A 14,371-nucleotide genomic window follows, 5' to 3' on the forward strand; every position below is an offset into this window, starting at 1 on the left:
TGTAAATTAGTGATTCTAAGTTAATTACAATCTTGCACTCCCTACAATTACTAACCACACAATAATATAAACAATAATAATGGGGGAAGGGAAATTGTAACCAGCGGAGGAGAGGGGAATTGAAACCAGCGGGATATAACTAAAACAAAAGGTTTAACACAAGTAATAATTGAGGACATGGTTTAGGGTTACCAATGTTCGTAGCTTTGGCAATTTGACAAATCCTGAAAAAGGTACAAAATAAACAAAAATAGGGTGAGTGCATTTATCAGTTCAGAGGCAAACAAAATTAACCCTAAAATAAGAAGGTAAAAAGAAATTTAAAATAATAAGGTATATAAACAAAGGTACTTAGCTCTGATTTGATCTGATATGGTTGGCGGTCGGAGGAAACCTCGGGGTAACCCTGAAAATGGCAAAAGCAGAAAAGATGAATGTAGGCAATGTTCATTTAAAAGACAAACCCTAATAAAAGGAAACAAAATAGACTTTGAATTTTAAAATCGAATACTTAGCTTCGGGTTTTGAAGGCGCGTAGTCGGAAGGCATTAGAAAAGTCAACCCTGAAAAAAGACACAGAAAAATAACATTTTTAGTGTAGGGCTAATTCTCGTAAACCCTGATTCGGGCGTTAAATAAAATAAAGTAACTAATCGATTTTATTAATTATTGGTTTCGCAACCTAATTAATTAAATCGAAGAATGAAAATAAAATCAGGTAATAAAACATTTTTATGAATTTTTTATGAATTAAAATAAAATGTATATGAATTATTGAAAATATATGAATAAATAAATGTAATTAAATAAATAATAATACATATATTAAGAAAATAAATAATGTGAATAAATAAGTGAAAGAAAATAAATGATAAATAGAATATATTAATAAATATAAAAGAAAATAAATCAATACATAAATGTGTTAAAGAAATAAATTAAATAAAATAAATATTATTATTATATAAAAATAAATATAATTATTATAAGTAAAAGAGGGAAAACAAATAATAAAAAACATATATATACATATATAAATATAGATGATTAAAAAAAGGAATTTGTATAATTAAATATAAAAAAAAATTGAGGGACTTAGCGTATAATCCTGTGCGGCGAGCTCCTGATGGATCATGATACACCCTCGCATCCTAAAGCGTTGGATTTGTTTGGCCTAGGATCTGATGGTTGATAGACGGGAGGAGCATCGTACGCGTGAGAGTGAGGAGCACATGATCCGTCTGCACTAACACACATGCGCGCGCCAAAATTGTTTTGAAACCGGCCAACCAGACGACGACACGTAGTCGTCTTCTTCATTAAATTTCTGCAATTGTCCTTTTACAACGCTTCTTTCTCGTACGCTGTAAAAACTTTACTTTCTATACCTGTGAAAATCAAAGACACCAAAAGAACGCATAGAATTTTTTCGCGACCACCTGAACGCGATCATCCAGATGTCACGAGTCTAATGGTACGAGTTTCGAGCCTTAATTCTTCCTAGATCAGCAAGCCCTAAATCAAAGTTATGAACCCTAAAATTGGGATTTATAGCAAACGTACACAAAAATCTAATTAAAGGTCCAGAAACAATATACACACCATTACAAACAATAATATGCAAGTAAATTTCAATATGAATGCATGAGGTATCGTAATCGAACAAATTTAGATAGTGGCAAACCGTAGCGAATCGTGAGTGATTCGGAATGCTTCAAAGTGCGATGATGATTGGGAACGCTTCCTTGATGTCTTGGGAACGTGTTGAGATCGATTAGCAACCTTGAATTGGCTTCCAATGCAGAATTGTAGTTTGAAATTTTTGGTGAACTTTGAACTCGGATTTTGGATTCCCTAGCTGCAAATTCGTGAACCCTAGCATATGGTTCTGTCCAGAATATATAGGAGATGATTTTAGGTTAACAATCTTGGCAAGAATCTCTTTGAATCTTTGATTTCAATTTTTTGGAAAATTTGATGTGGAGCTTGATTGAGATATTTCTAATTATGGCCAAACTCAATATTTTTTCACCATTTAACTCTTGCACGAATTTGGTAGTGATTATATGATATATTTGATGATGAAAATAGATCCAAATCATGTCTTTTATAGAATATTTGATTTTCTTCTAATTTATATGATTTTAATTCTTTTTAATTAGAATAAAAAATCAAAATAAATCAAATTAATCACATATTTTCGTGGCATAGAGATTTTTGGGCTCTTGAATACTTGTGGACCAAGATTGAAACAAAATAATTTGGGCCCATTTGCAAAAAGTTCCAAGTTTCTTCATATTTTTCCCTTCAAAATGACCCAACTTTAATAAGGCATATCTCTCTCAATTTTTGAGGTATGGAAGTGTTCTAAGACTTTTTAGAAACCTTAGAGAGTCCTCTAACCAATGTCTTTGGTCTCATATAAAAATTATTTTCCATGCTCCTTGTGTGTCCTTTTGAAAAAAGTGACTTTTTGTTGACTTTTGAAAAGGACCTGTAATATTTTGGTCCATATCTCTCAAATGGAGCATTTTCAGACTTGGCATGTGAGAGACAAAGTTGTAGAGAATCAAATTTCCTTCAAAATGAGATTTTGATTGAAAATTTCTGATCTTCCATGTGAGAGTTATGGCTGGTCAAAGTTCAATTGACTTTTCCTATACAAAACCCTAATTTAGAAACTTTTTGATTTGCTGGTTTTTTATCTTTCCTTGATGAACCATGATCAATTCTTGATCAAATGGTGAATGATACTTCAATATGAGGATCTTGACAAAAAATTAGAAGTTTTGACTTTACTTTGACCATAGTTGACTTTTTAGGTCAACCAGTCGACTGTTGACTTTCTGAACAATTGAGTGACCAATCCTTTGAGATGAGACTTGATACTTGTCATGGAGATGATGTAAGATATATTGAATCATATGAGATGCCTTGGAGTTATTGATTCACTGATTTCTCTTTGAACAGACCAAACCCTAATTCTCTGATCTTTGCTTAGGAGAGTGTGTCTTGAAGCTTTGTGTTTTGATTTGAATTTGAATAGGAGAAAATGTATGGGCAAATTTTGGGGTATGAAAGCTGCCCCTGTTCAATTATTTTAAACCTGAAGATGTAGAGTGGTTCGTATGCCAGTCGGTATCTGAAGGTGGAAGATGATTGAACACTAGAATACCCAGGAATTTGCCCTAGCTGCTGATGAAGGGACTTTTGTCGGAGATGGGCTTGAAGATGCCATCCAGTAGGTCATGCATTTGAAGTGTTTGAGAAGTGGTTATTTGAGTGTTGATCATGTCATTACTGTTCGTAGTAAATGAATTGAGTGTTGATCGTGTCATTATTGTTCGTAGTAAATGAATTAAGTGTTGATCGTGTCATTATTGTTCGTAGTAAATGAATTGAGTGTTGATCGTGTCATTACTGTTCGTAGTAAATGAATTAGGTCTTTGAGAATTTGATCGTGTCAGTACCTTTCGTAATACCTGAATTAGATCTTGGAGATATGATCGTGTCTATACCGTTCGTGACAATAGAATTAGATCTCTTGTCGTGTCAGCACCGTTCGTGGTAACCGAATTAGGCTTTTAGAAGCAGTTGATCGTGTCCATGCCGTTCGTGATGATGGAATTAGATCTCTGAGATTTGATCGTGTCAGCACTGTTCGTAGTAACCGAATTAAATCTTGGGGAGATAATCGTGTCTACATCGTTCGTGATGATAGAATTAGATTCTCTTGTCGTGTCAGCACCGTTCGTAGTAACTGAATTAGACTGAGGAGGATAATTTGATCGTGTCCACACCCTTCGTGATGATGGAATTAGGTCTCTGACCATGTCAGTACCGTTCATAGTAACTGAATTAGATCTTTGAAAATGATTGATTTTGTTTATTTGTCTGTACCTGTATTCTGGAATAGGTGTAGAAACATTTTTTATGCAATGTCATGATGTATGTGTCATGTAATGAGTCCCTCAAAATAAATGAGAAGTTTTGTATGTTATGCGTGAGTTCAGTATGTATGCGATGTATGAATATGTTTATGATTTAAGATGCATGAATATGATTTATGTTGTCTTGATTGAGAAACTAAATCTCCACGTCCCTGTAATTTGGTTGTCTGATCTTGTCTTATAGATGCTCAGCTGGGGGCTTATGTTTTTTTCTTGGGGATGATCAGTAACTTGATGTACCCTGATTGGGGATAGATCCTGTTGGGGAACCATGTCTTTTGAAGATATCTTCTTAATGAATGCTCTGTGGGGATTTCTTCTGATTGTTGACTTTGAAGGAGGACTTCTGGATTACTTTGGACATTGTTTCTTCGCCCTTCCTATCCAATGAACTAATAGATATTTTTATGACAAAAAGACAGATGACAATCATGTTCATATGCATATGTTCGTTCAACATTATCATTGGACGTTTTGCGTATTCGAAAAAGAGAAAAATGGAAAATCGAAAGGGAGAAAGTAACTTGTATTAAGAAGGCCATGAATAGGCAAAATAAAAACATATTGTGTGTTTTTTTTTTGAAAAAGGTATAGAATAAAACAAAATAAAAGTAGCTATGTGTAAACAATCCTATTGAGTTTCAACTCTGCTATTGCTATTATGTCTTCGAGCATCTCATCCCTTGCTTGTTGGAGGAAGATGATTGAATCGATCCGCGCCTTTTTGAACTTGATTTTGTAGATATATCTGGTTGATGAATGATGTGAACGAGACATAGTCGTACGCTTAGTCCTTAACTTTTGCCTAGACCGCCCTTTCAGGTTTTTAGTCTAGCAGGATACCCTTTTTTGCCCAAGTTGCCCTTTCGGGTTTTCAACTTGCCAGGTGTACATTTTTATATATATCCCTAATTTTTTCCCAAACCCTTTTGGTTTGCCGGGATGCCCTTACTTTTGCCATGATACGTCGACTTAGCGGGTCATATTTATGCGTAGTATTTTTTGACTATGTCTGCGTTCACAGGTTGTGGAAAGTCTTCTGCCTCCATAGTAGTGAGTATCATGGCTCCTCCAGAGAAAATTTTCTTGATTACAAATGGTCCCTCATAGGTGGGAGTCCACTTGCCCCTAGGGTCACCTTGTGGTAGGATAATCCTCTTTATGACCAGGTCACCAGCCTGATACACTTGTTGTTTGACTCTTTTGTTGAATGCCTTGATCATACGCTTCTGATACAATTGTCCATGACAAACAGCCGCGAGCCTCTTTTCGTCAATCAGATTTGTCGGGTCTAGTCGAGTCTGAATCCATTCGTCTTCATCTAGCTCTGCCTCTTTCATGATCCTTAAGGACGGAATCTGGACTTCAATCGGTAATACAACTTCCATACCATAGACTAATGAGAATGGGGTTGCCCCAGTTGATGTACGCGCGGAGGTACGGTAACCATGAAGAGCAAATGGTAACATTTCATGCCAATCTTTATAAGTTACAGTCATTTTCTGCACAATCTTCTTGATATTTTTGTTGGCGGCCTCCACAGCACCATTCATCTTCGGTCTATAAGGAGAAGAATTGTGGTGTTTGATGTTGAACTATGTGCAGAGCTCAGTGATCATCTTGTTGTTCAAATTGGTACCATTATCAGTGATAATCCTCTCGGGGATGCCATACCGATAGATGAGATTGTGCTTAATGAATCGAGCCACCACATTCTTGGTTACGGAAGCAAAGGAAGCAGCCTCTACCCATTTGGTAAAGTAGTCAATGGCTACTAGGATGAAACGGTGTCCATTGGAAGCGGTAGGTTTAATTTCTCCGATCATATCAATTCCCCACATTGCGAAAGGCCAAGGAGCAGTCAGCACATTTAGAGGAACAGGAGGCACGTGTACTTTGTCGGCGTATATCTGACACTTGTGGCAAGTTCTCGAATGTTGATGACAGTCAGTTTCCATAGTGGACCAATAGTAGCCCGCTCTTAGAATCTTTTTAGCCATAGTATGTCCACTAGAATGGGTTCCAAAGGTACCATCGTGCATGTCTTCCATGATCTTCTCTGCTTCCTTCTTGTTCACACAACGAAGCAAAGTTGAATCATGATTACGTTTGTATAAGGTCCCATTGCTCAGAAAGAACTTGGATGCGAACCTTCTTAAGAACTTCTTGTCATTGATGGATGCCCCTTCAGGGTATTCTTGAGTCTCGAGGTATCTTTTTACTTCGTGAAACCATGGTTTCTCTTCAACCTCGTCAGTAACTATCTCGTAACAGTATGCTGGTTCGTCATATCTTTCAATAATAACTATAGGGGCCTCGTTGTCCCATCTGACCTTGAACATGGATGACATAGTAGCTAATGCGTCTGCCAGTTGATTCTCTTCTCGGGGAATATGTTCAAAAGTAATCTCTTCGAAGTGTGGAATTAAAGATAGCACCAAATCCTTATAAGGCATAAGATTAGGATGTTTCGTGTCCCATTCTCCTTTGATTTGACTGATTACTAGGGCTGAATCCCCATATACTTCCAAGAACTTAATTCTTAAGTCGATAGCAGCTCTGAGTCCCAAGATACATGCTTCGTACTCAGCCATGTTGTTGGTACAGTCGAAACATAATCTTGATGTGAAAGGGGTGTGTCCACCTGCAGGAGAGATAATTACAGCGCCAATACCATTACCAAGTGCATTTGAAGCTCCATCAAAAACCATAGTCCATCGGGATCCTGGTTCAGGTCCTTCATCCGGGCCAGGTTGTTCATAGTCGGTAACGAGCATAACATCTTCATCTGGAAATTCAAAACTCATAGATTGATAGTAGTCTACAGCTTGTTGGGCCAAATGATCTGCCACTACACTTCCTTTGATTGCTTTCTGTGTTATATATTGGATATCGTATTTTGTTAGTATCATTTGCCATCTTGCTATTCGTCCAGAGAGAGCGGGTTTTTCGAACACGTACTTGATAGGATCCATTCTAGAAATCAACAAAGTGGTATGGTTCAACATATACTGTCTCAGTCGGCGAGCAGCCCATGCCAAAGCACAACAAGTTTTCTCGAGCAGTGAGTATCTTGTTTCACAGTCGGTAAACGTTTTGCTAAGGTAGTATATTGCATGCTCATTTCGACCAGACTCGTCATGTTGCCCCAGTACGCACCCCATCGAATTCTCTAACACTGTTAAGTACATAATTAGAGGTCTTCCTTCAGCAGGTGGTATCATGATCGGAGGTTCTTGCAGGTACTTCTTTATCTTGTCAAAGGCTTCTTGACATTGGTCGTTCCATTTCACTACTTGATCTTTCCTCGGTAACTTGAAGATTGGATCGCAAGTAGTGGTCAGATGGGAGATAAATCTAGCAATGTAGTTCAGACGTCCCAGGAATCCTCTAACTTCTTTCTCGTTTCGCGGAGCAGGCATCTCTTGTATAGCTTTTACCTTTGCAGGATCGACTTCAATACCTTTACTACTAACAGCGAAACCCAGCAGCTTACCAGACCTTACGCCAAAGGTACACTTGTTCGGGTTCAGTCTCAGCTTGTGCTTCTTCAACCTATCAAACAACTTCTGCAAATGGTTTAGATGTTCTTCTTCAGTGTTGGACTTCGCAATCATATCATCAACGTAGACCTCTATTTCTTTGTGGATCATGTCATGGAATAGAGCTACCATTGGACGTTGGTATGTTGCCCCAGCATTCTTCAATCCAAACGGCATGACCTTGTAACAGAAAGTGCCCCAAGGTGTAGTAAAAGTTGTCTTTTCCATGTCTTCGGGTGCCATCTTAATCTGATTGTAACCTGAGAAACCATCCATGAAAGAGAAAACCTTGCATTGCGCAGTACTATCAACTAGAATGTCAATATGCGGTAGTGGGAAGTCATCTTTAGGGCTTGCTCGATTCAAATCTCTGTAGTCTACACACATTCTGACCTTTCCATCCTTCTTAGGTACGGGTACTATGTTGGCAATCCATGGCGGATAACTCACTATTTTCAGGAACCCAGCGTTGAATTGTTTCTTGACCTCTTCTTTGATTTTCTGAGCCATGTCAGGTCTGCTTCTTCGTAACTTCTGTTTAACCAGAGGATTGTTTTCTTTGATAGGTAGACGATGAACCACAATATCAGTATCGAGCCCAGGCATATCTTCGTAGGACCAAGCAAAGATCTCAGCATTGTCTCGTAACATCTGAATCAATCTTTGTTTGACAGTGTCCTCTAATTCAGCCCCTATCTTGATCTCTTTCTGTTCTTCGTCGGTACCTATGTTCACAACCTCAATTGGCTCTTCGTGCGGTTGTATATCTTCTCTTCTTGCTCTAGTAATCTGGCAAGTTCTCTAGGCACTTCACAACCTTCCTCACCTTCATCCTCAGCTTGATAGATCGGATTTTCAAAGTCATATTTAGTAATAGCAGAATCGTTATCAATAGGATCCAGAGTGGATATAGATATGCAGTGTATTATGTGGGTGTGTGTGAGAACACATAGCAATAAAAGTAAAGAAAAATAAAAGCGAACACACAATTTGAATACGAAACGTCCAATGTTTGTTGAATGAAAATATGCTTATGAAATGACAAGCCCTAACAAATGGACCATTGTGCCTCGGGAATGACACACGGCTTTAGAGTTTATTGTTTATTGAAGTACATAATTTAAACTTGAAAATAAAAAAGGAAAGCAGGAAATAAAACTAAGAACGACAATTACTCCTGACTATAGGAGATAGAAATAATGTCTTTAGTCTTCCAATTGTCCAGCCCTTTGTCTGATGTAGGGAAGATCCATTTGTCCAGGTTGTAATTATCTTCATCTTCTCCAATGGCATTGACCCCCTTGCTGATGAAATGATGCTTCAAACCTTCTGGACGAGGATGTTGTTCTCCCTTCTAATCCTTAGCAGTGCGGCCTAAACCCCATTTGTTGTACTTGTAAGGAATATCAGGTAACTGCCCCCAGATGGTGCAACCACCTTCTTCTACCACAGCCCTAGCGTCTTTCAGAGAAGCCATTGCAGGAATAACCCCAGTGACTTTAGGAGGAGTGTAGACGTGCTTAGTCTCGGGAACCACTTGGGGGACTAATTCGTACGCTATACGGGGAGATTCAAAAGCTTCTCCAGTGAATTCAAGATACTTGGTCTCATCTATGAAGCTCACCACATACTCTTCTTCACCATACACAGTGACGATTTTGCCTTTCGCTGGGTATTTCAGTTTCTGATGGAGAGTTGAAGTCACAACATTTGCCCCATGTATCCAAGGACGTCCAAGTAGACATGAATAGGCGGGACGAATATCCATCACATAGAACACAGTATTGAAAGTCTGGGAACCTACTCTGATCGGGAGCTCAACTTCGCCATACACAGTACTCATTGTGCCATCGTAAGCTTTTACTATCACATCACTGGATTTCAACTCAATTCCGTCAACTTTGAGTTTGTCCAACACCAACTTGGGTAGCACATTCAGAGACGAGCCATTGTCAACCAGTACATGAGCCAGGGTGGTACCACCATATTCAATGGAGATATGCAGTGCCATGTTATGATTCTTCCCACTAGGACTCAGATCAGCATCAGAGAACCCAAGGTAATTATCTGTCGTTAGGTTTGCAATACAATTCTCGAGTTGAGTGACGGTAATCTCTTGTGGCACATGGGCAGCCTCTAGAAACTTCATCATAGCTTTGGCGTGAGTTTTGGAACAACTCAGGAGTGACAGCATAGAGATCTTAGAAGGAGTATGCCCCATTTGTTCAACAATGTCATAATCACTCTTGCGAATGATATTCAAGATTTCGTTCGTTTCTTCAGATGGTGGATTTTCCGTGACAGTCTCAGGTTCATGCAGTGGTCTTTTACCACGATCATCAGCACTTGGGATAGTGGCAGCAGGTGAAGCAGTGTTTGGAGAGATCTCTAGAGAAAACACTCTTCCACTTCTTGTCACTTTACTAGTTCCAGCAATATTACCCACATCAGGATTGGCATCTTCAGAAACTTTATCAGATTCAAGCTCTTGCTTAACTCCTTGAACATAGACCTCGGCACCATAATTCCAAGGGACAGCCTTATCAGAAGAATATGGCATCGGACAAGGTTGAGTGATAATGATCGGAGTCACACGGGGTTCAACAGAAATTTTGAAAGGAGCCTTGGTAGGGATCTTCAACGGGACTTTGGAAATGACGGAGACATCTTCAAACTTTAAACCATGGGAGAAACCTTCGCACAAATATTCAATAGAAGGAATCTTCTCAAATCGGATAGTGCCACGATCCATCCAGCCTTGGATACCTCTTTTCAGATTCGCGCAACCCTTGGGTAGGAGTGCACAGTAATAACAGTCAGGGTCGCAACCTGGAAATAAATCAGCTTGCAGCAGCTTTCTCTTGATGTCAGGGAGAGGAGTTGACAGATCTCTTATGTCATAGACATGGATTGTGTCCATGATAGCATTAACAGTCTTGTCATGCTTTGGCATAGGAGCAATGATGACATTAAGAGTCTCTGGTGCGTCGAACTCGATTTCGCCAGCCTCTATCATGTCTTGGATCTTATTTTTCAATGCCCAACAATTATCAACAGTGTGTCCAGGGCTATTGGAGTGATACACACATTTTGCATTGGGATCATAATTTGGAGATGTGGTGGTGACGCTCTTTGGAGGATCTTTTATGGTGATCAAGTTGGCTTTCAACAGATGTTGCAGAGCTTGAGATAGAGGCATGTTAATTTTAGTGAATTGCCTTCTGGGTGCGTCTTGCCTACGCTGATTTCCTTGTTTAGGAGCTTGTTGAGGTGTTGGTGTAGAGATGAGGACGGCTCCAACAGATTGGTTCTGATCATTCTTACCAAGGCCTCTCTGACTATTAACAGCATTAGACTCGTTTCTTCCATGATATGGTTTCTTTGTAGTACCAGAAGATGCGCCCACTTGAATCTTCCCACTTTGAAAACCATTCTCAACACGTTCTCCAGTTAAGATCAGATCAGTGAACCCAGACGAGGAACTACCCAGCAAGTGACTATAGAACGGCCTAGTTAGCGTACCCATGAACATGTCCACCAACTCCCTATCGGTCAAGGAAGGTTGGACTCTCCCAGCTAAATCTCTCCACCTTTGAGCATACTCCTTGAAACTTTCCTTAGATCCCATAGACATGCTTTGTAGTTGCATGCGAGTTGGCGCAAGATCAGAATTGTATTGGTATTGCTTGTAGAGAGCAACGACCAAATATTCCCAAGTACGGATGCTAGCACCCTCCAGTTTATAGTACCATTCAAGCTGAGTTCCAAATAAACTTTCCTGAAAGAAATGGATCCAGAGCCTCTTATCAGCAGTATGAGGCTGAATCTTCCTTACATAAGACCTTAAGTGCATCTAGGGACAGGAGGTCCCATCATACTTAGCAAAAGCAGGAGTTTTGAATTTTGGAGGAATAATGACCCCAGGAACGAGTCCTAGTTCTTCAAAATCCAGCCCAGGTAGCTTCTAAATTTCCATGCTTCTCAGACGCTCTTCTAGTTGCTTATACTTCTCATCAACATAATCTTCTTCTTGAGGATACTCATCTTCTTCTTCTCCCTGACAATCAAAACCCGCATGGCTTCCCTGGTTGTTTTTGACACTGAGATCATCTCCTTCCTCTTCCTCTTCTTCATCTTTAGGGATTTCAGCTTCCTCGGCCCTCTTAGGACGACCTTTGAACCTTCTCCCCATGTTGATCACTCCTTTGGGTTTCTTGGTCTTCTTATCCTTCTTAGTCAGAAGGGCTTTCAGCTTTTCTTGCCCCTTGGACAAGGTCAGGATCAAAGCTTGGAATTCAGCATTTTGATCTTGGAGATTCTTCACAGATTGTTCGAGATCCATCTTTCTTACTGAAATAAACAGCAACAAAGATGAGGCATTTGTTTTTATGAAACCTGTGATGCGATGTTTATGAATGAAATGATTATGCACATGCAATGTTTTCAAGGAATTAAAAGGGACTTTTAACACACATTAAAAAGAAAGAAGAAGAAAAACATTATTATTAATTAAATTACGAGCTCATAATGTCATAATTCTTTAGCTACATCAAACTGAAAAAAGAAATAAATAATGACAAATAAAACAAATAAAAGTCTAAATTCCAGGATTTTTGTCTTCTTGACGACGCCTCCTTTTCAGAACTCTGACTTCTTCCTTGTGTGCTTTGATCATTTCTTCTCTTTCTTGAACGAGCCTAGAAATTTCATTTTCCCATGAGTTAATTTGATCCGGGAAAACAAAAACTTCAATTTTCCATTTACGAGAAAAGTAGTCAAGTAAAGTCTCTCGCTCTTTAGCATCTTGTGTCAACACTTCTTTTTCAGCTTCAACCTTTCGTAAGCGTCTCTCAAAGTCATCCCTTTCCCTCTTCAGTTGGTTAACAGTTGCAACAAGATCTTCGTTTGGAGTAGGAACATACGGCTCAAATGCAACTGGGACAGCAGGGGGAGCTACCCTTGGTACTATGGGTGTATTAGAAGGGTAAGGCATCCCAAATTCCATAACTCGATCATAAACCCATTGGAAGTACGGGTCCCATGGCATGTAATTTCTTCTTCCTATATCTTTTGCACCAACTTTCTTTACTTTCGACCAAGCCTTGATGAAGAGATCTCTTTTCTTTGACTTATCTGAATCATAGCTGAAGTATTCTGAACTGAGATATAAGGAACGTGGTTTATCCTTCAAAGCAAAACCAAACTTATGTCGAGCTAGAATAGGATTATATGTTATTCCCCCACGAACACCAAGAAGCGGTATATTAGGGAATTCCCCACAACTATCAAATAGTAAAATTCGTTCAAACTCCTTTTGGTGCCAGATGACGTCGTCGAAAGAAAGCTTCATAATTCTTTGAGCCCAAGTCAAGCCTTCTTCATTCTTTCTTACGGAGAGAGGTAAGTGCGAAATAAACCACTTATGCAATAGTGGAGCACATCCAAGGACACAACCTTTCCTTTTCGATAATCGGAAGTGAATGGAATGTAACAAATCACCAAGTAAGGTAGGAACGGGATTCTTACTTAGAAATATCTTGATAGCAGCCACATCAACAATTTTCTCATAATGGAAGAATAGAACTTGTCCATAGATTAAAAGAGACAAAACTGCTTCCAAAGCATCCATACTTGAAGCCTTAGCAAAAATCTCCGCTTTTTCATAGAGGAAATCAAGGGGTAATCCGGAGTACTCTTTCTTACTAATCCAAACTTTCTCAATCTCCGATCTTGGCAAGTGTAGGGCAGCAACGATGACTTCCAACTTAGGGTCTTCTTCTTTACCAGTATAAGGGATTTGGTTGAGCACAGGTAGCCCCAACAAGTGTGAGAATTCTTCCAAAGACGGTACCAACTGGAAATCTCCATAAGTGAAGCAATGGAGTAACGGATCGTAGAATTGAATCATGGTGTTGAGAAGAACTTCATCCATATTAGTTCGCACTAAACTGATAAGCATGTTGAGAGACTCACTGAGTCTGAGAGAACCAGAAACGTTGTCGCAGAAAACCTTTAATGGAGTAGGCACTTTCTTGAAATTGAGGAAGAACGGTTTACGATCTTTGGTTTCCATATTCAAACAACCTACAAAACAATATTCGGTTAAAAATCCCCCATTCCTTGAAATGGGTTAGTCATGCTATGTATGAATGATGCATGTATGCATGATGCACAAACACAAACAAGTTCACACAAATCACACAATTTCCTTAGGCTTGGCTTGCATGGAGTTTAGATCATGTGAGATACCCTTCCCAAAGGTGTTTCTAAGGATGAAGATGATATCCGCAACGGGTTCTACCGAGTTACCCAGAATTGTCAGCCCTCCTAAAGCACCCTCGAACATGATACATACATACCATGCAATGATACTTTGAGAAAGAACCTATCTGAGTTGTAGCATCGGGTAGCGACTATGCTCTCAACATACATCAAGAGTAGTCCCCCCACTACGTTCCTAAAAGTCAAGATGGGTTAAAGGTTACTAAAGGTCCTTAAGCTCCGACTCACCCACGGACATCCGCACGAACCTCCCTCATACAAGAGAAGCATGCAAACACCCATAGAGGCCTAACTTAAGCGTGAACTCTCATATTGACCAATCCTCCACATACATGAAGGAGGTCGCCATGACTATGCCACTCCCTATCCTAGATGTACTTGAATCCGGGTGTAGGATTCGTCCTTCAGTTAATTCCCAAAACGCCCCTGAAAGATAAAACAAACAAAGCAAACAATAGAAAACATTTAAAGTGAATCCTAAACTTTTAAGGTAACCCCTCTTTTATAAGAAAATTCTCCCCAGCAGAGTCGCCAGTTCTGTAATACGGTGAACTGACTTTTTTAATCGGAATGTCGCGGTTAAGCAAGAGTCGCCAC

At 39.3% G+C, this 14,371-nt stretch overlaps 1 protein-coding gene across 1 annotated transcript; it reads right to left on the bottom strand.

Moving 5' to 3' along the window:
* Positions 1–12,089: 12,089 nt before the first annotated feature.
* LOC131620172 (uncharacterized) lies at positions 12,090–13,565 on the bottom strand. Its single transcript, XM_058891183.1, has 2 exons — positions 12,910–13,565; positions 12,090–12,774 (listed from the first exon to the last, which is right to left on the bottom strand). Exons 1-2 carry the CDS (start codon positions 13,563–13,565, stop codon positions 12,090–12,092), a joined length of 1,341 nt encoding a protein of 446 aa, XP_058747166.1.
* Between the last annotated feature and the right edge of the window lie 806 nt (positions 13,566–14,371).

This window comes from Vicia villosa, linkage group LG7, assembly GCF_029867415.1.
Source record: "Vicia villosa cultivar HV-30 ecotype Madison, WI linkage group LG7, Vvil1.0, whole genome shotgun sequence".
NCBI classification, from domain to species: Eukaryota; Viridiplantae; Streptophyta; class Magnoliopsida; order Fabales; family Fabaceae; genus Vicia; species Vicia villosa.

What these genes read in the sequence shown, in the direction of transcription:
- LOC131620172 (XM_058891183.1), bottom strand. Translation starts at nt 13,565, where the DNA reads ATGGAAACCAAAGATCGTAAACCGTTCTTCCTCAATTTCAAGAAAGTG. An exon ending in GCTCCACTATTGCATAAGTG is followed by an intron (nt 12,775 to 12,909) that starts GTTTATTTCGCA and finishes ACTATTTGATAG; the next exon opens with TTGTGGGGAATTCCCTAATA.